At 43.3% G+C, this 22974-nt stretch overlaps 2 protein-coding genes across 2 annotated transcripts; one reads left to right on the top strand and one right to left on the bottom strand.

Moving 5' to 3' along the window:
- The first annotated feature begins 5959 nt into the window (after positions 1-5959).
- On the top strand, positions 5960-12234 carry LOC142185519 (H-2 class II histocompatibility antigen, I-E beta chain-like). Its single transcript, XM_075260946.1, has 6 exons — positions 5960-6037; positions 7813-8091; positions 8222-8509; positions 10549-10662; positions 10927-10958; positions 12155-12234. The coding sequence occupies exons 1-5, from the start codon at positions 6025-6027 to the stop codon at positions 10929-10931; spliced, it is 699 nt and encodes a 232-aa protein (XP_075117047.1). The 5' UTR covers positions 5960-6024; the 3' UTR covers positions 10932-10958; positions 12155-12234.
- A 5502-nt stretch (positions 12235-17736) lies between these two features.
- On the bottom strand, positions 17737-22293 carry LOC142185518 (RLA class II histocompatibility antigen, DP alpha-1 chain-like). The gene is made up of 4 exons (XM_075260945.1): positions 22176-22293; positions 19846-20091; positions 18340-18624; positions 17737-17881 (listed from the first exon to the last, which is right to left on the bottom strand). The coding sequence occupies exons 1-4, from the start codon at positions 22246-22248 to the stop codon at positions 17739-17741; spliced, it is 747 nt and encodes a 248-aa protein (XP_075117046.1). The 5' UTR covers positions 22249-22293; the 3' UTR covers positions 17737-17738.
- Positions 22294-22974: the final 681 nt, after the last annotated feature.

Raw genomic sequence — 22974 nt, 5'->3', positions numbered from 1 at the left:
CTGACCTCATCCTCACCTGTCCTCTCCATATATCTCTGACCTCATCCTCACCTGTCCCCTCCATATATCTCTGACCTCACCCTCACCTGTTCCCTCCATATATCTCTGACCTCATCCTCACCTGTCCCCTCCATATATCTCTGACCTAATTTCCCGCTACCTGCCCACACGTAACCTGTCATCCTCCTCCTACCCCGCTCTGCTCTTATCCGCTCCTCACATCAGTGTATAGCTAGAGATGACCTGCAGATATACTTTATTTAGTGTATTACAGTATATAGAAAGGTTACTCAAATACTTTTAGTAAAGGTATACATGAAAGGAGTCTATCATTAGAAAATTACCTTTTGGAGTAATGGCACATTGGAATAGACTTTAAAAAGACTCTTCTACTCCTACCTTCCATGGTCTTCTTCTTCCCGCCGTTTCTGTAAAAATACAGTTCTTGTTATATGCAAATTATGCTCAGGGAGCACAGGGGACATTCTACCTGTGTTCCGAGCACACCCGCGTCATCGCATCTTACTGACCCTTAGTTCTTTCTCTTCACACTCCTCTACATCTTCTCCTGATCTTCTGCCTTGTGTAGGCATCCAAGGCTTCTCTATACGGGTTTGAAATCCTGCGCATGCGCAGTCGGCTCGGCCACTTCAGGTCATTTTGCGGTGGTCTGTTACATGAGCGTACTGTGCCTGAAACAGAAACAGCGGGAACCAGAAGAGAACAGAAGGTAGGGGTAGTAGAGCCTTTTTAAAGCCTATTCCAACGTGCCTTTACTTCAAAAGGTGATTTTCTAATGATAGACTCCCTTAACCCCTTCCCGCCGATGGCATTTTTTGATTTTCGTTTTTCGATTTTGACTCCCCTCCTTCTAAACCCCATAACTTTTTTATTTCTCCGCTCCCAGAGTCATATGAGGTCTTAATTTTTGCGGGACAATTTTTTCTTCATGATGCTACCATTAATTATTCTATATAATGTACTGGGAAGCAGGAAAAAAATTCAGAATGGGGTGGATTTGAAGAAAAAATGCATTTCTGCGACTTTCTTACGGGCTTTGGTTTTACGGCATTCACTGTGCAGCCAAAATGACCTGTCCCCTATATTCTGTGTTTCGGTACGGTTCCAGGGATACCAAATTTATATGGTTTTATTTACATTTTGACCCCTAAAAAAAATTCCAAAACGGTGTTAAAAATTTTTTTTTCTAAAAGTCGCCATATTCCGACGGTCGTAACTTTTTTATACATAGGTGTACGGGGATGTATAGGGCGTCTTTTTTTGCGGGGCCAGGTGTACTTTTTAGTTCTACCATTTTTGGGAAATGTTATTGCTTTGATCACTTTTTATTCAAATTTTTATCAGAATCAAAACAGTGAAAAAACGGCGGTTTGGCACTTTTGACTATTTTTCCTGCTACGGCGTTTACCGAACAGGAAAAATATTTGTATAGATTTGTATAGCCGGCGATTTCGGACGCGGGGAGACCTAACGTGTGTGTTTCACAGTTTTTGACTACTTTTATATCTGTTCTAGGGAAAGGGGGGTGATTTGAACTTTTAATACTTTTTATATTTTTTTATATTTTTTTTAACTTTTTTTTTTATTTTTTTTTTGCATTTATTAGACCCCCTAGGGGTGTTGAACCCCAGGGGGTCTGATCACTAATGCAATGCATTACAATGCTAATGCATTGCAATGCATTGCAAAAAAGCATCATCTCTTTTGCAGGCTGCATACACCAGCCTGCAAAAGAGAGAATTTGCAGACCGGCTGGGAGCCTTTAACAAGGCTCCCAGCTGTCATGGCAACGGGGGGTCGGCCCTGGAGCATGCTCCAGGAGCCGGCGATCCCTGCCAAAATGGCAACACCCATGCGCCGCCGGGAAAATGGCGCCTCCGGCGCCTTTGACAGCAGCGCCGGAGGGGTTAATGCCTCCGATCGGTCCGGGGACCGATCGGAGGCATTAGAGCCGGTTGTCTACTGCTTAAAGCAGTAGACACCCGGCGGCTATGACAGCCGCCCGGCTCCCAGGCGGTCGCCATAGTTACAGACCCGACACGCGCCGTACTATTACGGCGCATGTCGGGAAGGGGTTAAAGGGCATTATTAATACGGAGGACATTAGGGGCAATTTGTTTTTTTAAAATATAGATTGTGAGCCCCATATATATATATATATATATATATATATATATATATATATATATATATATATACAGTCCTATGAAAAAGTTTGGGCACCCCTATTAATCTTAATCATTTTTAGTTCTGAATATTTTGGTATTTGCAGCAGCCATTTCAGTTTGATATATCTAATAACTGATGGACACAGTAATATTTCAGGATTGAAATGAGGTTTATTGTACTAACAGAAAATGTGCAATATGCAATAAACCAAAATTTGACCGGTGCAAAAGTATGGGCACCTCAACAGAAAAGTGACATTAATATTTAGTAGATCCTCCTTTTGCAAAGATAACAGCCTCTAGTCGCTTCCTGTAGCTTTTAATCAGTTCCTGGATCCTGGATGAAGGTATTTTGGACAAACAATTCAAGTTCAGTTAAGTTAGATGGTCGCCGAGCATGGACAGCCCGCTTCAAATCATCCCACAGATGTTCAATGATATTCAGGTCTGGGGACTGGGATGGCCATTCCAGAACATTGTAATTGTTCCTCTGCATGAATGCCTGAGGATTTGGAGCGGTGTTTTGGATCATTGTCTTGCTGAAATATCCATCCCCGGCGTAACTTCAACTTCGTCACTGATTCTTGAACATTATTCTCAAGAATCTGCTGATACTGAGTGGAATCCATGCGACCCTCAACTTTACCAAGATTCCCGGTGCCGGCATTGGCCACACAGCCCCAAAGCATGATGGAACCTCCACCAAATTTTACAGTGGGTAGCAAGTGTTTTTCTTGGAATGCTGTTTTTTTTTGGACGCCATGCATAACGCCTTTTTGTATGACCAAACAACTCAATCTTTGTTTCAACAGTCCACAGGCTTGTCCAAATGTGCTTTTACATACCTAAGGGGGCTCTGTTTGTGGTGTGGTTGCAGAAACGGCTTCTTTCTCATCACTCTCCCATACAGCTTCTATTTGTGCAAAGTGCGCTGTATAGTTGACCGATGCACAGTGACACCATCTGCAGCAAGATGATGCTGCAGCTCTTTGGAGGTGGTCTGTGGATTGTCCTTGACTGTTCTCACCATTCTTCTTCTCTGCCTTTCTGATATTTTTCTTGGCCTGCCACTTCTGGGCTTAACAAGAACTGTCCCTGTGGTCTTCCATTTCATTACTATGTTCCTCACAGTGGAAACTGACAGGTTAAATCTCTGAGACAACGTTTTGTCTCCTTCCCCTGAACAACTATGTTGAACAATCTTTGTTTTCAGATCATTTGAGAGCGGGCTGTCCATGTTCGGCGACCATCACACTGAACTGAACTTGAATTGTTTTGTAAAGAGGAAGGGTCCAAAATACCTTTATCCAGGATCCAGGAACTGATTAAAAGCTACAGGAAGCAACTAGAGGCCGTTATCTCTGCAAAAGGAGGATCTACTAAATATTAACCCCTTCCCGACATGCGCCATAATAGTACGGCGCGTGTCGGGTCTGTAACTATGGCGACCGCCCGGGAGCCGGGCGGCCGTCATAGCCGCCGGGTGTCTACTGCTTTAAGCAGTAGACAACCGGCTCTCATGCCTCCGATCGGTCCCCGGACCGATCGGAGGCATTAACCCCTCCGGCGCTGCTGTCAAAGGCTCCAGGGCCGACCCCCCGTTGCCATGACAGCTGGGAGCCTTGTTAAAGGCTCCCAGCCGGTCTGCAAATTCTCTCTTTTGCAGGCTGGTGTATACAGCCTGCAAAAGAGATGATGCTTTTTTGCAATGCATTGCAATGCATTAGCATTGTAATGCATTGCATTAGTGATCAGACCACCTGGGGTTCAACACCCCTAGGGGGTCTAATAAATGCAAAAAAAAAAAAATTAAAAAAAAGTTAAAAAAAATATAAAAAAATATAAAAAGTATTAAAAGTTCAAATCACCCCCCTTTCCCTAGAACAAATATAAAAGTAGTTAAAAACTGTGAAACACATACATGTTAGGTATCCCCGCGTCCGAAATCGCCCGCTCTACAAATCTATAAAAATATTTTTCCTGTTCGGTAAACGCCGTAGCAGGAAAAATAGTCAAAAGTGCCAAACCGCCGTTTTTTCACTGTTTTGATTCTGATAAAAATTTGAATAAAAAGTGATCAAAGCAATAACAGCAGTAATATTTCAGGATTGAAATGAGGTTTATTGTACTAACAGAAAATGTGCAATATGCATTAAACCAAAATTTGAACGGTGCAAAAGTATGGGCACCTCAACAGAAAAGTGACATTAACCCCTTCCCGCCGATGGCATTTTTTGATTTTCGTTTTTCGTTTTTGACTCCCCTCCTTCTAAACCCCATAACTTTTTTATTTCTCCGCTCCCAGAGTCATATGAGGTCTTAATTTTTGCAGGACAATTTTTTCTTCATGATGCCACCATTAATTATTCTATATAATGTACTGGGAAGCAGGAAAAAAATTCAGAATGGGGTGGATTTGAAGAAAAAATGCATTTCTGCGACCTTCTTATGGGCTTTGGTTTTACGGTGTTCACTGTGCAGCCAAAATGACCTGTCCCCTGTATTCTGTGTTTCGTTACGATTCCAGGGATACCAAATTTATATGGTTTTATTTACATTTTGACCCCTAAAATAAATTCCAAAACGGTGTTAAAAAATTTTTTTTCTAAAAGTCGCCATATTCCGACGGCCGTAACTTTTTTATACATAGGTGTACGGGGATGCATAGGGCGTCTTTTTTTGCGGGGTTGGGTGTACTTTTTAGCTCTACCATTTTTGGGAAATGTTATTGCTTTGATCACTTTTTATTCAAATTTTTATCAGAATTAAAACAGTGAAAAAACGGCGGTTTGGCACTTTTGACTATTTTTCCTGCTACGGCGTTTACCGAACAGGAAAAATATTTGTATAGATTTGTAGAGCCGGCGATTTCGGACGCGGGGATACCTAACATGTATGTGTTTCACAGTTTTTAACTACTTTTATATTTGTTCTAGGGAAAGGGGGGTGATTTGAACTTTTAATACTTTTTATTTGTTTATATATTTTTTTTACTTTTTTTAAACTTTTTTTTTTGCATTTATTAGACCGCCTAGGGGTATTGACATGGGTGGGCGGTGTCGTGGATTGTCAGAGCAGTGGGGGTCGGCAAACATGGCTGCTCCGGAGCGTTAAAGAGAACCTCCTGAAGTATCGGTAAGGTGAAGGGCAAAGTGGTAAAGTATATGTATATGTGATTGTGTGGGGTTAGGGGTGAGGCTGTAGGGGGCAATATGAATTTTGTGGCTTGCTATGGTCCAAAGTGTGTGAGATTGCAGAGATGGTGGTGTGAGTTTGGGTTTTGTGGGGATCCTGGCACAAACGTATGTGCGCTATTGTGACGAAAAGTAGCCTATTGCGCAATCGGGTGTAGTGACTATGTTTGTGGAAAATTTCAGCCAAATCGGTCGAGCGGTTTTTGCGTGATTGAGGAACAAACATCCGAACACACAAACCCACAAACTTTCACATTTATAATATTATTAATATTAATAGGATAATTGAAGTCGCAGCAGGATGAGAACTTGAAGTAAGAAGCTAAAGACGTGCCTGTGTCACAAACTTTGCACAGCTGGAAGAAGTGGTGACGTAAAATGGAACAACCATGTATTAGTAACCGACATTTACTAGAACTACTCTGCCTAGTAACAGGCGAGTTCTGTAAGATTTTTTGTAATTGGTTTGTGAATCTGCAAATGCAGTTTAGTTACATCGGACTCTACTCTTCAGTGTCAGTGTTGGAATCATCCAGAAGTAAAGAATATTCTCTATAGAAATGGGGGCTCTCGGGGTTCCGAATCCTGAGACATTTCTATCTCTGCTGCTTTGCTGTTCACTTCTGACATCTGACGTCACAATGTGCAAAGATGGTAAGTGGATTATTCACATAAGACCTAACAATTATTGCAGAAAAATTGATATTAATGGCATAACAATAACAATGTGGCAAAACCTAAAGAAGACACAGGGATTGGTTGAGAGATACGGCACTACTATTGATAAAGAGTCTGCTATTTTTGCATGGTGTTTTTTGGGATAGCGTTTATGGGAAGTGCTCGAATTATCTACAAAAAAAAAAGTTGATGCACTGTACTATGATTGCAATGTTCACCGTGTTACAGGTCACCCTTTCAGTGCCATATTCGACTTCTTTAAGTTTTTCTTTGCAATGGAGTTTTAGCTCACTTTAGGATGGTTAGGGTTATATTAGAAGACAAAGATTTGGGGGCCGATATCAATTTGGTGCGCGAGAAAAGATCACAGATAAGTGTTAAAAGACTACAAGTAGAAGAAAGACTTGTGGGTATAAGTGGATAGGAATAGAGTAGGGTGGCAAAGTCCCCCAGTAGGGTGAAGCTCAACAAAGTCCAATGGTAATAGTCGCCGCTCCATTGATTCCACCACATTTGGAATTTTTCATCTAGTACTCGCTATTCCAGAGCAATAAGTGCAGGTAGTTTTGATACCTGACAACCATGCTGAGAAAAGGTGCATCATAGCCCATCGTGATGGGGAAAATCACAGGGCTCTCGGGGCATGGAAAACATAACATCCATGTCACAAAGCGCAGTGGGAACGTAGAAGTTATAAATGCCACAATCCTATTTCATATTTCATTTCTTGTCCCAAACTTACATCATACATGTGCTCTACTATACGGTACTCACAGCATCATACATGTTACACTAGGGTTACACTAGCGCTGTTCGGATCTGCTGGTCTCTGTGTGTAACTGCTGTTTTAGCGGTCTGGCTCTGGCTGATCCAAATGGCAAAGACCACGGTGCTAGCACGAATCTAGCATAACAAGGCTGTACTGTACAGTAACTATAATGGGGTCTGCAGGTTGTCCGCCGTTCCAATACTGGTGTCATCCTGAAAACAATGAAAGCGAAAAAAATCCAGCACCCAGGAGTCTGGTGTAAATTTTATAAATAAAACTTGACTTTTATTTTGGCGGAGTCATGCTCCAAAGGTAAAAACCAAGACATCAGAAACGTGAGTCCGAGTGCAGAGGTGGATTACCGCATGGTTTGATGTCTTGGTTTTTGTTGTCTTTGTTTTTACCTTTTGATGTCTTGGTTTTTACCTTTGGAGCGTGACTCCACCAAAATAAAAGTCAAGTTTTATTTATAAAATTTACACCGGACTCCTGGGTGCTGGATTTTTTTGCTTTCATTGTCTGCACTGCTGCAACCTCAGCCGGAGGAGGCTTTTTCCCTGCACCCCAAAACAGGACTCTGCTGATACACCAGTCTTCTCATCTTTAAGTGACCAGCTTTTTTCTTTACTCTTGATATAAGAATTTTTAGTGGGGGGGCCACACGGTGGCTCAGTGGTCAGCACTGCAGCGCTGGAGTCCTGGTGTTCAAATCCCGCCAAGGGCAAAAACCATCTGCAAGGAGTTTGTATGTTCTCCCCGTGTTTGCATGGATTTCCATCCCATATTTCAAAAAGACATACTGATAGGGAAAAATGTACATTGTGAGCTCTATGTGGGGCTCACAATCTACATTAAAAAAAAAATAATAATAATAATTTTTAGTGGGCTGAGGGCTACAAGTAACTTTGTTGACTGGTGTCGTCCTGCTGTTCTCTTATAGAACTCTTACCATGCCTCTAATCTACAGTATTCCTCTTCACAGATGTCAGAGATTTCGTAGAAGCAGGATCCTCTGAATGTCACTTTCTGAACGGGACTCAGCGGGTGCTTTATGTGCAAAGATATTTCTACAACCAGAAAGAATTTCTTTACTATGACAGCGATGTCGGGCATTTTATAGGCAAGGACGAGTTCGGGAGTAAAGATGCAGAAATCTGGAACAAGGATGAAGCACTGATGGCAGATGCAAGGAGCTCGGTGGAAAGGTTCTGTAAATACAACTATGAATGGTTAGATACTATAAAAGTAAATGGAAAGAAAGGTGAGATGACATATAGAGTATTACTGGGGACCGGAGACTCCTGCACATATTACATGTAGTATATACAGGAGGTGACAGGGTGTTTGGTGACCATTTTCATAATATACTTTATCTAAATTCTTTTCCCCAGTTGAGCCATCGATCAAAATCTCGTTGATGAATCCTGATGAACAGTCACATACAAAGCAGCACATGCTGGTCTGTAATGTATATGGCTTCTACCCGTCTGAGATCGAGGTGAAATGGTACCGGAATGGCGGGGAGGAGACCGAGCAGGTCCAGTTCACAGAACCCTACCATAATGGAGATTGGTCTTACCAGATCCTGGTGATGCTGGAGACAGAGATGGAGAAAGGAGACACTTTTACCTGTGAGGTCCATCACAGCAGCCTGAAGACCCCGCACCGAGTAGACTGGCGTAAGAGATCTCTCTTTGTAGTAATGGTCCCATCATGGCATCCATGTAACCCTCAGTGATCAGATTGTCACTTGGGGAACCTGCACAATGAATGTCGCTATCACTTTTCTCACAATAGATTCAGTGCCCCGTCCAGTTGTGAAGTAAATAGTATTTAGCAGTATTTTATGTAGGGTTCGGGGATTATTTGCCTTCTAATTGTCCAGGGATGAGATCTCTCTGATTGGTCGAGATAATTTGTTCCAGAGCGGGGGCGGCATGGCAGAAGATTCTGGCTCCAAATTATTTTAGGTGGATCCTGGGGATGGACGGTTTATTTGAGCTGCTGGTCTGAGAGGTTTATGGGACTTCAGAAGATCTTTTAGGTAATCGGGGCCAAAGTTGTATATGGATTTGAAGGTCATCAAGTTATTCTCCATTTTACCAGCAGCCAGTGCAGTAGCGGAGGATTGGGGTTATGGGAGCACGTCGGGGTTGTTTGGCTATAAATCTTTCTGCAGAATTTGGACTGAAGGCAATGTAGTTCTTTATCTGTATGACACATATAGGGCATTATAGTAATCCAGACGTCGGGTTATGAAGGCATGGACCAGCCTGGAGGGGTCTTCTGCTGGAATAAGGTGTTTGATTTTTGCAGCGCTCCTCAGGTGGAAGTATGAAGACTTAATAATGGAGGACGCCCAGTTCCTGAGAGACAGTTATCCATCAAAAACTACGCTCAAGTTTCGTATATAGTCTAAAGTTTCAAGGGTTGTGTTTCCTAGGGGAAGAACTGGTTTATTTATAAATTGTCATTTTAGCATTAAGCTCTGTCCTCCAACCAAGAAAACTTCCGTTTTGTCCAGGTTCGGCTTCAGCCAGCTGGCATTCATCCAATCTTGTAGCTCAGCTAGGAATGAATTCATGGCAGGAGATGGGTCATTGGCTCCGAGCTTGCAGGATATATATATATAGTTGGGTATCATCTACATAGCAGTGATAGACCAGGCCATGACTCTGGATTAATTTTCCTAATGGGAACGTGTAAACTGCAAACTGCATTGGGTATAGCAGAGAGCCCTGTAGATCTCCATGTTTGGAGAGACTGGTGATGACGCTGAAGAGCCAAAGGATAGTCTTTGTGGTCTGTCAGGCAGGAAGGAACTAAACCCCTGAAGAACTGATCCATCAATTCCACAAAACTCCTCGAGTCTATGTATCAGGATATCTAGTTACAGTTTGGTTTTATTGTGCAAAATTGTGGCAAGACAATTCCACAAAACCTACATGTGGCACTGCACCAAACACGACTGGTATTTCTTGTAGTGGAGTTGCCTATGAGAAGGTTAATCTGGCCGAGTTCCTCCTGACCTTCTGCATTGATCTTCTCAGTACAGACACAAAGCTCTGAGAAGATCAGAACCCCAGTAATGTGTAGTCGTGATCGGTGCGGCAGTGAAAGATGCGCTCGCAGCAGAAAACGCAGGAACTAACATGGAGAACTTTGTAATGTATTAATAGCTCAACATACACAGATGTGGAAAATAATTCAGTTTAGAAGAACTCGTTCTACTGATCCCATCCATCAGTATAATACATAAGTTGTCTTAGGCCACAGGTTGTAAAGATGACTCTTAAGACTCAACATTTGTCTATCTACATTATGTCCCCGGTTCTGCATGTGCACCAGACTATTTATCTCTTCCTTGTGCACCGTCTCCTCTACAGCTTGTCGTTGGCGGTGTGGTCCCTTCATCACCACCACCTCCATCTTAGATTAGGAACATCTTCTCTGTTCCCTCCATCCCAGCACACGTCTAACCTCAGTGCAAACAACTAGTGCCCTGGCTACTGTATAACAGGGCGCTCCCTGGCGGCCACGTACAGGCTCCTGCACATTGGTGGCCACACAAACATGCGCCCTGACCGAAACTGATCCCATCTACTAATATCATTATAGTAGGAAAACGCTGTAAGGAAATAAAGGACAGAACTTCAGCCATAATGTCATCTATAAGATATTAATACACAACAGTTTTATCTTCTGCTTTATATTCTAGACCCTCAGTTATCAGATGCAGCGAAAAAGAAGATGGCGACCGGAATCCTGGGATTTGTGTTAGGAATCGTATCTTTTGTCGCAGGTCTTGTCGCCTACATGAAAGGGAGAGAAGGTAATCTCAAGATCGGCTCAACCCAAAAAGTGACTTTTCCCACAGAGAAGCATTGACTAGGGTTGAACAATCAGGATCGGAAAAGATCGTATTCCGATTGGCGATCGAGCAAATTTCACGATAGGGATTGAGATTGGCTGGAAAATGATCGGAAATCGGATTTTAAAATCGATCTTGAAATCTCAAGATCGGCTCAGCCCTAATTATTATCTGTAATAGGAGTCAAAGATTGGATATTAATTGTATTTTTGCTTTAATTTTTAGAGTAAACTTTTTCCATGGACAACAGAATGAGAGTAAGTGTCAGTAAGTGTCAGACCCCTACCCAAATAATAGGAATGATCTTACGATAAAGTGGTAACATGAGTGATACAAATAAACGGAGTCACATGACTGAAGGGTCAAACTACACGTGGTTTGGATGTAGTCTGTAACCATGGAGACACAAAGTAAGAGGAGATTTTAATCAAATTACACCGCCTGGCCAAAAAAAAGTCGCGAGTGTTAATATTTAGTTGGGCCACCATGAGCACGAATAACAGCACGCATCCGTCTCGGCATGGAGTCTATAATGTTCTGTAGTGTAGACTCAGGGATTTTGATCCAATTCTGGAGTATCAGGGATCCCAGGTTACGCAGATTCATTGGGGGTGGTGAGTGACAGCGCAGGTTCCTTTCCAGCACATTCCAGTGTTTCGCTTCTCGTCGCACCCGGACACGACCATCACTCTGGAACAATGTGAAACGTGATTCATCTGACCACATGACCTTTCTCCACTGCTCCAGGGTCCAATCCTTGTGGTCTCTTGCAAATGACAGGCGCCGACGTCTGTTGGTCTCTGTCACCAATGGCTTTCGTGTGGCAACACAACTGTTGAGACCCATGCCTTTGAGTTCTCGTCGCATTGTTCGCTCCGAAATGTGTCGCTCCGTCGAGTTGAACATCTGTGTGAGCTCGAGTATAGTCTTACGCCCACACTTTCCACTGTTGGAGGGGGGTTATCCACCATCTTGCCATGCTCGTATGATATGCTGAACAGTTCGCTGTCCGATACCAGTTACTTCGGCTATCTCCTTGGTCGATTTGTTGGCCTGATGCAATCCAATGACTTGCTGCTTCTTGAAGGCACTAACATCTCTTTCTCTGGTCGCTCTTCCGTTGGTAGACATCGCTTCACACCTTTAATTATGATCTGCACTTGACAGGCTACAGCTCAATTATATATATTCAAGAATATATGCAAATTCCTGACATGAACAGTTCATAATTATATCAGGGGTGGAACGGTACCTTGCTGCACAAGGAGACTTTTTTTTGGCCAGGCAGTGTATTAGCACTTTAGAGACATTGTATCACACATTTCCAGGTATTTAGTGGATTTATAGACTTACAGAGTTCTTGCTTTTCTCTAAGTAACTTGCTTGTAATTTCTTCCTTATCATATAATTGCTTTGGTAGGAGAAATAAACTTAGTTTTTGCTCTTCTTACAGGGTTGTTGCCTCAGTTATCTGGATCCTTCCCGTATTAATACAACTCTCCACTGCAACTCAATTCCTAATACCAACAGGAGGATTTATGTAACATCTACCTGGAGCTGTATAAATATGATGTAATATTATGTGGCGCAGATTACAGGGTTCTCCAAGCTGGGGGTCGTTCTTGATACTCAGGATAGGTCATCAGTATCTGATCTGTGACAACCAGACCCCACACCGATCAGCTGCTCCCAGAAGTCTCAAAGTAGGACAAAGTAGAAAGCAGAAGGCTCTGCCTACTAGGTAGCCGTCGGGCTGGATCACTACCATTGTGTTCCTGAGCAGGAGCAGAGCTGCAGTAGACGAGGGGTACAACCGCTATACAGTACACCGAGACTTCTGCTTCATCCCCTGTATAGATTCCAGCACTGGAGACTACCGGGAACAGCTGATCAGTGAGGGGTCCAACACCCGGGTGTCAGACTCTCACTGATCTGATCACCTATCTTGAGGATGGGTCACCAGTATCAAAAATGGACCCCAGCTCAGATTTAAGGTGCAAAACAATTATCGAAAGCTTTGCATCAACGTAATCTATATTTGCATCTAATAAATACACTCACAGATACATAATATGGCTGAATTTATAGGCTCGGAGGGCAATTGAAATATTTGAAGTCTTGGTCCTTTGTGTGTTAAGATCAGTAAAATAAATGTTATATATTATGTTATATTCTTATATGTTACATGTTACCCTAGGTTTTTACTAGGCTAAGGCTGCTAACCACTGAGCCAATGTGCTGATTCATGTTATGGGGCGCCGGGGCCCATCTGTCTCAGGGACTCATTGGGGGATTCACCTCTGGCCAGTCTGAGCCTCTCCATCAATCAGGTCCACATGGGGCCATGAAAGAGGAGACCCTGTTTCTTGCTGACACCCACAGAATATAATGGGGTCTGCTGGGCATCTGCTGGGCTTCTACCTATTTTATACTGAAACTGGCGGAGAAAAAAAATCCTCGTTGCAGGACTATTCTTTTCACTGATTTAGGAGAACTCTAGAGCGGAGTCTCCTGCAGATGTGTCCTAGTCTTATCTGAGATGTTCCTTCTGTTACACTACGACTGTATGACTACCTTGTACTTTATTATATAGCCCTGTAGGATTTGTTACCCTTATAGCGCTCAGAATGGGTTTAGCAATTCATTTTTGATGAAAAGATGCAACATACTGATTCCATTTCTTTACATGTCCAACATCACCACAAACATACAGAAAAAGGCAACAAGAGACACAATCGTGTTTTGGCGAATTATTATTGTGCTTTATAAATTGTGAGCCTGATATGGGACAGTGACTGTGGAATAGGATGGACCTATAGAAGAGAAATAAATACATAATAACTGGATACCTATACCACAACACATTAGACCTCCCGAATGTTGGGTTTGTGAAAATACGCCATAACATTAAAACACAAAACAATCAAAATACATTGCATGTGAATAGAAATGTATCCGCTGCAATTACTCAGAAACTTAAAGTAAATTCCTAGGATTTCTCTATCCGCCATGAGCTGTATGTGTTTTCTCTCTTGTTATATACTACTGTACCATCTATGAAACTGTATCACTGAAATTTCCCCATTGTGGGACTATTAAAGGATTATCTTATCTTATCTTATCTAATCTAAAGAATGCAATTAAAGGGGCTTTCAGATGAAGGGGTTTGTAACCTGTCTGCCGGTTTCCTTCTCCTGTCCAATGTCTTGGGCAGAAGACGGAATACTGAAAGCAGAGACTGGCCGCAGATGTGAACCTGGAAAACACAAGAAAATGGAAAAATAATGTGTGTTACAAAAAAGTTCTGGCTAAATATTAACCTCTGTGTAATGTAAGTGACTGACAACAGCAGCATTAGCCGAATGAACACAGCGAGGTCGTGGGAGAGAAACACATTGACATGTCTCTGATACAATTGTACAGTTGTGATTCTTGATAATGTTCAGTAATCTGGACACACTTATTAGTGCACCTCTGACCTCAGTCTATCGGGGGCGCTCTGCAGCTGTTGTGGCTGAATCAGTAATTTTATGTAACAAGGTCAGAATGCGTATAATTGATAGGCAATTCTAACAATAGAAAGTCAAAGTGCGTCAGGTGTAGCCAGGTCCGCTTAAAGGGGATGTGTCTCCGAAGCATGTTATGGCCTATCCCCTTTAAGCGGACCTGGCTACACCTGACTCATTTTGGCTTTCTATTGTTAGAATTGCCTATCAATTATATTGACCAATAAAACGTAAAGTTTTCTGAATGAGGATATGGCCATCTCAGGTAACCCCCTCCCATCTCCTGGTAATGGGAAATCCGCATTCTGACCTTGTTACATAAAACTACTGTTTCAGCCACAACAGCTGCAGAGCGCCCCCGACAGACTGAAGTCAGAGGTGCAGCAGACCTCGGGCAGCCGAAAGACACTACAAGATGATTGGTGATTGCTCTTACAGGAAATCAATTTGCTTATATATACCTGTGTATATTTTTGACATGTGAGATGAAACTGCAGTACCCGGAGGAAACCCACCCAAACACGGGGAGAACATACCAACTCCTTGCGTATGTCGCCCTTGGTCAGGATTAAACCTTGTAAGGCTGCTAACCACTGAGCCAATGTGCTGATTCATGTCATAGGGAGCCGGGGCCCACCTGTCTCAGGGATGTTCACCTATGGGCCAGTCCGAGCCTATATGCAATTGTTCTCATTTTAGGAAAACGATAGGACATCAGTCTGTGATTTCATCTTCCTACAAGTTCTACAGATAAAAGAGTAAGATAAATGTCTGAGAGGCCCCAAATATCACCGGCCAGGGATCCCGTCCATATGAACTATGTTTCCCCATTGTCAGCAATAAGACGCGATCTTCTCATAGACTGGCCATACTCTTCAGATTTCAGCGTCTCGCCTCACCACCGGCTGTGTCTGTTACTGTTTCGCTTCATTGACTTGGCTGTATGGGGGAATATAATCCTTATGGGTAAGTTTATACAGACACAAGCACATGATGCTCCGCTGGACGCCATATCAGAGATCTTCTCCTCTACATCTCTGGATAATATCATCTATAGACTCTCCTCGCTACAGACTTACATATCCATCTACCCAGTAACAAGTGATGCCGCCATTATAATGTCTTATTTCCACAAGATCCGTCTAGTCTGCCCTTATATTATTGCCCAAGTGAGTGGACCCCCTGAATGGAAACCCAAATGAAGGTGTGAATCTATCGTAATTGATTCTCCTAAATGGTCAATGTAAATGTCAGACACTGTAATGTCCAAATCTTCAGCCCTTACGGCATAAACCACCTTTTATTGGACAAACCTTCCAATGATAAAATCTGAATCCCCTTTTACAAATTATTCTGCACAACAGAGTTTCTAAACATTTTATTGGTTGTAAAGACCTGAGAATATTCAGAGGTGACATTGACTGAAATCTAAAACTATTGCAATCAAAAACATCTGAACATGCCGAGTTACATTGTAACAGAGGAGCCTTCTCTGATATCACCTTCATAGTTTTTGCCTCCATTTAACTTTTGAGTTTTTGGATAGTCTCTGCTTGAATTCCTCTGCAGGATATCAGGGGTCTGACTTTTCATTAATTGCCAGCCCAGGGGAGGTGTATAATTTTTTTTTTTAAAAAAACTTATACTCACCTGTCCTGGGCTGAGCATCCGAGGCTTTTCCTGTGGAAGATGCTAAATCCTAGTGTGTTAAAGGACCTTTGATGACATGATGACATCATCAAAGGTCCTTTAGCCCGCTAGGATAGGATCAGGCTCTTGTGTAGGTGGAGCTATCTGGATTGTACAGGACAGTGCACAAGCTGCTGGGAATGAGACTTATGGAAGGTAAGGACGAAGAGAATATTTGTGAGCAAGAGGGGGACATGGGGGTGCAGGCTGTGTGTGAGCAAGAGGGGGACATGGGGGTGCAGGCTGTGTGTGAACAAGAAGGGGGATTGGGTGTGCAGGCTGTGTGTCTGAGCAAGAGGGGTATATGGGGTGGAGGCTGTATGTGAGCAAGGGGGTGGATGGGGGTTCAGGCTCTCATGGGGGATAGGCACTTGTGAGCATATAATACTGTATGGAGGCCACTGATGAGTACATAATACTGTATGGAAGCCACTGATGAGCATATAATATACTATGTGGGGCCACTGAGAGCATATAATACTGTGCAGGGGACACTATTGAGGACACAGTACTGTTTGGGGGCCACTGGTGAGCACATAATAGTGTGTGGAGGCCACTGTGGAGCAAATAATACTGAGTGGGGCCACTGTGGAGCACGTAATACTATTTCAGGGTCCCTGTAGAGAACTTAATATTGTTAGGGGGCCACTGTGGAGCACATAATACTATTTGGGTGACACTATGGAGCGCATAATACTGTGTGGGGTCCACTGCGGAGCATGTAATACTGTCCCGGTATTGTTTCCATGCTGTGCTGCTCACTCACCATATTCTTGATAATTGCAGTTGTGGGCACTAAAGCTGTGTCCCTTTCAAGTATCTGAGAATACGCTTCAGCACCCGTAACCACCACTATCAAGAGTTCACTCTCGGAAGGGGGTAGGGGGCCCCGGACAAAAGTTTGCACCCAGGGTCACAAGACTTTAGTTATGCCACTGCTCTGCCACCTCCTTGCTGATGTCGCAGGCTTGCTGGGACATGGTGGCCATCTTCCAACCATCCACTACTCCATCCATCTGGACCATTCATGGTTGCATGGCACACATCAGTTATCAGTAAACAAGACTGTTTCAATATTAGTCGTCACATATGTCTGGGCCCACTGCAACCGTTTCTGCTTGTGGCCCTGAATAGTAGTTTTATGCACAACCGTAGGCCTTTGGAGAATCCTACACCTTGAGGTTTGTGGAACTCCAGAGGCACCAGCAGCTTCAAATACCTGTTTGCAGCTTTGTAATGGTATTTTAGCAGCTGTTTTCTTAATCTGATGAATTTGTTTGGCAGAAACCATTCTCATTCTGCCTTTATCTGCATGAACCCATCTGTGCTCTGAATTGGCCACAAATTTCTTCTCAGTACGATGATCAGTATATATGAAACATCTAATGTTTTCACACCTTGTCCTGGGCATTGCACTATTTGATGGCCTTTCAACAGTAGAGAGATGCTTTTTCATTCCCATATTGCTTGAAACCTGTGGCCTGCTTAATAATGTGGAACGTCCTTCTTTAGTAGAATTCCTTTAATTGGGCTCACTTGACAAACTAATTATCATAGGTGTTTGAGGTTGATTTCAGTGATCCAAAGAGTCCTGAGACATAAGACCATCCATGAGTTTAACTGAAAAACAAAAAATTACACCTTTATGACACTTAAGTCTGTTTTGCATAATAATTTGGAACACAGTGTAAAATTCTGCTTTTTTTGCAGATTTCCTTATAATTGGAGCTGATCCACTAGCCCTAGTTACAGAAGGAATAGATATTGTATATAGCAGAGCTGATCTAGGACCCCACAGCTCCTCCAGTCCCGGGCACCCAGCAGATCCTCATACCTGGACCATCAGTGGCCTCTATTTTGATTTTTTTTTGGTCCTTGGAAGATCAGGAATATGCCAACGAAAATACCAATGATCCCGACAGCAAGGCCCAGACCACACACGACATTCTCAGACGTCTCTGACATATGGCTGGGAACATCCGGACCTGGAGAAAGAAGAATAAATGAGATATAGAAGAGAGTAAAAGAGAATTTATCAGGTCCACAGAGAGTCTCAATCCAATAAAAGTGCAGTTTAGGGACAGTTCAGCAAAATCCCTTTAATAGATGCTGTACCAGTGATTTTCAAGCAGAAGCAGGTCAGGGGTCAGAATCACAACCCCTTGTTAGTTCTGGCCCAAGACCACCCAATTCACAGTAGAGACCCCAGTCAACAAATCAGGCACCAAAACTAACAGAACTGATTGCTCATGACTGGTGGGCGCTAGAGAGAATATTCCAACTGTGCAGGAATCAGTTGAGTAGCGGGTAGGCAGAGTGGTGTATGGTGGATTTGCAGTTAGACATCCAAGACACCATTTTTCTACATTTCGGCTTATAGCAATATTTTCCTGTGGCAGACCCCTCCCGTCCGTCATGAGCCTAATAGTGTTCCCGTACTTACTCCAGATCTTATTGGTGGGGTTAACAGGCAGTCCGGCATGTTCCACAGAACAGGTGTAGACATCGCCCTCTGCTGGGATGGTGGCCAAGTAGGAGAATTTGTAGTAAGAGAAATCTGATGCAGAATAATAGTCGGTGTCTGACACCCCGTATGTCACAGGCTGGGTATTCTTCAGCCAACTCATCTTGATACTTGGAGGAAAGATTTGCTTGACGAAACAGATGAGTGTGTTGGGCTCGTTCAGGACCACCGGCTCCTCTGTAAAGACGTGAATTATGGGGGTGACTGGAAGACAAACACATCACAATCACAATCTCTTTATGTCTCCATTCAGGTTAACATTAACTCATTACCTACACAGAACGTACTGTTATGTCCCGGATGACTAGTGTTTGGCACAAATGGACGTAATAGTACACCACGGGCCGGCCCCCGCTTACTATCTGAGCGGGCGACATCTGGCTACACAACCCCTAGGGGGAGCTGAGCTCCAACTGGAGACTTTAACTCCTTGGATGCCTCGGTCAAACATGACCTTGGCATCCAAGGGGTTCCCACATGTAAATGAGCCCTATTGGAACCCCCCTGCGGTAAGTATGGGGGGTGCCATTATGTATTCTCTCCAACAATACCTGGTTTATCCTGTCAAATATGGTGACCCTAGGAAAATTGTTGATTTGCAAAAAATGTTGCTTTATTTGTAAAAATGGTAAAATGTAACAAAAACCAATAAACCAATATAAATCTGGTATCGCCGTAATCGTAATGACCCCCCAGATAAAGCTGCCGTGTCATTTATAATGCAAAGTGAACCCACTAAAAACAAACTGCAAAAAATTGTGTGTTATATCACATGGACCCCAAAAACGTAAATGAAAGCTAATCAAAACATTATATGTGCCGCCACCGATCACAGCAGTTAACCCTTTATATGCCACAGTCAAACACGACTGCAGCATCTAAAGTGTGCGGGAGATCGGTAGCCATGACAGCTAGGAGTCTATTGAAGGCTCATTCGTATGGCTCTAGTAAGGAGAGAGGGGACTACTGGTGGCCTCCTGGAAACACCGAAACCGAACGAAATCACTAAATGTGCCTGGGTAAATATTTTGGGTAACTATACTTTTTTTTTTTTTTTTAAAGGGAGTATATGAGAAGTTAGGTGGGGGAGGGGGTTTAGCTTAGGGGTAAAGTTTTAATTTATCCTGGACAACCCCTTTAAAATTAATGCCAACAGGAGATTTTCTGTAGCCTGTGATGAAATATCTCATATACTTTGTGGTGTCTGTGTCATCTGCTTTGTCTGGGTTTTTGTTCCACAATTTCCTCTATAACTTCAAATATTAAAGTTCATGGCGTCCTTTTTGAGCGCGGCACCATAATGTCTTCTATAAGAGTACTGGGAGCTCTATTATAGAAGGTCCTGTGTATATTTCCCATTGTGTCTATATACATGATAAGGCGATACGATCACACACACCATTGGCTTCTGTTCAGACTCGGTACCTGGTGTTGCTGCTGTGTAGTTGGATTTCCTCATATCTCTTTTCAGATTCTCAGCCAATATCGCCATGTTTTCTATGGCATCAATAGCGTTCCCTTTAACCAATCTTCCAAACTGCGCCAGTCTCCAACTCGCCTCTTTATTGTCAAAATCCACATGATATATCTCGTCATCATCGAACTGGAAAGAATATTCTGCGCTCGGAAGTTGCGTCTGACAGAACATCGACTGGATCAGAACATTCCCCACTGGTGAAGGAAATGCATTCACAGGATGAGTCTCACGTAATAACATGGTGGACAGATTGTCAGCCCTGCAGATAGATAGGTTACAGTCACCAGAACCAGCATATCACCCCAGCCCTGCAGATAGATAGGTTACTGTCACCAGAACCAGCATATCACCCCAGCCCTGCAGATAGATAGGTTACTGTCACCAGAACCAGCATATCACCCCAGCCCTGCAGATAGATAGGTTACTGTCACCAGAACCAGCATATCACCCCAGCCCTGCAGATAGATAGGTTACTGTCACCAGACCCCAGCATATCACCCCAGCCCTGCAGATAGATAAGTTACTGTCACCACAACCAGCATATCACCCCAGTCCTGCAGATAGATAGGTTACTGTCACCAGAGCCAGCATATCACTCCAGCCCTGCAGATAGATAGGTTACTGTCACCAGAACCAGCATATCACCCCAGCCCTGCAGATAGATAGGTTACTGTCACCAGAACCAGTATATCACCCCAGCCCTGCAGATAGATAGGTTACTGTCACCAGAACCAGCATATCACCCCAGCCCTGCAGATAGATAGGTTACTATCACCAGAACCAGTATATCACCCCAGCCCTGCAGATAGATAGGTTACTGTCACCAGACCCCAGCATATCACCCCAGCCCTGCAGATAGATAGGTTACTGTCACCACAACCAGCATATCACCCCAGCCCTGCAGATAGGTTACTGTCACCAGAGCCAGCATATCACTCCAGCCCTGCAGATAGATAGGTTACTGTCACCAGAACCAGCATATCACCCCAGCCCTGCAGATAGATAGGTTACTGTCACCAGAACCAGCATATCCCCCCAGCCCTGCAGATAGATAGGTTACTGTCACCAGAACCAGCATATCACCCCAGCCCTGCAGATAGATAGGTTACTGTCACCAGAACCAGCATATCCCCCCAGCCCTGCAGATAGATAGGTTACTGTCACCAGAACCAGCATATCACCCCAGCCCTGCAGATAGATAGGTTACTGTCACCAGAACCAGCATATCACCCCAGCCCTGCAGATAGATAGGTTACTGTCACCACAACCAGCATATCACCCCAGCCCTGCAGATAGATAGGTTACTGTCACCAGAACCAGCATATCACCCCAGCCCTGCAGATAGATAGGTTACTGTCACCAGAACCAGCGTATCACCCCAGTCCTGCAGATAGATAGGTTACTGTCACCAGAACCAGCATATCACCCCAGTCCTGCAGATAGATAGGTTACTGTCACCAGAACCAGTATATCACCCCAGCCCTGCAGATAGATAAGTTACTGTCACCAGAACCAGCATATCACTGCAGCCCTGCAGATAGATAGGTTACTGTCACCAGAACCAGCATATCACCCCAGCCCTGCAGATAGATAGGTTACTGTCACCAGACCCAGAATATCACCCCAGCCCTGCAGATAGATAGGTTACTGTCACCAGAACCAGCATATCACCCCAGCCCTGCAGATAGATAGGTTACTGTCACCAGAACCAGCATATCACCCCAGCCCTGCAGATAGATAGGTTACTGTCACCACAACCAGCATATCACCCCAGCCCTGCAGATAGATAGGTTACTGTCACCTGGATAGAAGAGTGTGAATAGGCTAGCGTCACTTTCAACAGTCTGCCTAATCTGTCTAAGATTCTTTTTGATTTTCCCTTCTTAAAGTTGAAGTATTAGTATTTAGTAAAAAATCATTTTACTTTATTACAAAGAAAGAGAGCAATGGGTTTTTTAAAATTCTTATTTTATTTACTTATATAGCACGGACATATTCTGCTGCACTTTACAGACATTGCCACCAGATATGATCACATTTAACATAAAAGTGAAAAAATAAATTCTTATGTACAACAACTGAAAAGAACATATGGCTATACCGTTCCTTCTATTCCCCTTATACCTCTGGTTCCTGTATAATACAGTATAGTGCTAGAGTACATTATATCCTCCTTATATCATTATAGTACATTATATCCTCCTTATATCACTATATACTTTATATCCTCCTTACAGCACTATATACTACTGTATATATCCTCCTTCTCCCCACTTACCTTTCACTGCCTCGCTGACTCTCAGGCACAATACACAGATCAGAGCTAGATACTTGTGTCTTCTCCCCGACATCTTATTCCTGTAATGTAGAAATAATCCTGCAGAGATCCGGAGTCCTCTAATACTAAATAACCTCATAGAGGACAGTAGAGGATAGGCTTCACTTCCTCATCCATTAAGGTTTCTGTCGAGTCTGACCTCATAGTCTCTAGGTAGACTTATTCTCCTGTAACCTCATATACCATGTGTGCTATAGAGAGATGTTCACACTTCTGCTCTGTAGGTGCCTGATTATATACGTCCTGATGTTACATAACCAGATATCTCAAAAATATAGGAAACTACAGTCTCTGTATCCCCTTAAAGGGGTTGTGCCAGGTTTTGTAGTTGTCCATTACCCTCCAAATAACTTACTGATTGGTGGCAGTGCAAGGACAGGGGATTATAGAATTAGACCTAGAATTATTTCAGATCCCAAAATGGATTCAGAACTCAGAGCAAATCCTTAAATAAATTCCTCCATACCCTGGACCAGATGAATTCATTTAGACCTCAAACCAGATCCCAAAAAATACATTCAAAATGAGGAACACATGGAAGCTTCAAAGCCTCTAAACATTGTCAGACTGGGGTGTCTACGGCCCACCCAGGACCCCTGCAGATCAGCTGTACCAAGACAATGTAGCTACAGGTAAAAACAATCCCATGCTGCTGACCTGCGATACAATGTGCACCACTGCACTACCTAAACCCACCACTACACCCTGTATAGCAAGCGAGCAGCATGGCCCCTGGAAT

The sequence above is a fragment of the Leptodactylus fuscus genome, chromosome 11, assembly GCF_031893055.1.
Source record: "Leptodactylus fuscus isolate aLepFus1 chromosome 11, aLepFus1.hap2, whole genome shotgun sequence".
Classification (NCBI taxonomy): Eukaryota; Metazoa; Chordata; class Amphibia; order Anura; family Leptodactylidae; genus Leptodactylus; species Leptodactylus fuscus.
The sequence above is the reverse complement of the archived record's forward strand: the minus strand, read 5'-3'. Positions and strand labels throughout refer to the sequence as shown.

Excerpts from the sequence above, each read along its gene's own strand:
- LOC142185518 (XM_075260945.1), bottom strand. The coding sequence starts at position 22,248 with ATGTCGGGGAGAAGACACAAGTATCTAGCTCTGATCTGTGTATTGTGC. Across the intron at positions 20,092-22,175 it reads AGTCAGCGAGGCAGTGAAAG|TGGGGAATGTTCTGATCCAG; the intron begins GTAAGTGGGGAG and ends TTCCTTCACCAG. Across the intron at positions 17,882-18,339 it reads CCCCACCAATAAGATCTGGA|GTCCGGATGTTCCCAGCCAT; the intron begins GTAAGTACGGGA and ends TTCTTTCTCCAG.
- LOC142185519 (XM_075260946.1), top strand. Across the intron at positions 8,092-8,221 it reads AAAAGTAAATGGAAAGAAAG|TTGAGCCATCGATCAAAATC; the intron begins GTGAGATGACAT and ends TCTTTTCCCCAG. Across the intron at positions 8,510-10,548 it reads CCCGCACCGAGTAGACTGGC|ACCCTCAGTTATCAGATGCA; the intron begins GTAAGAGATCTC and ends TTTATATTCTAG.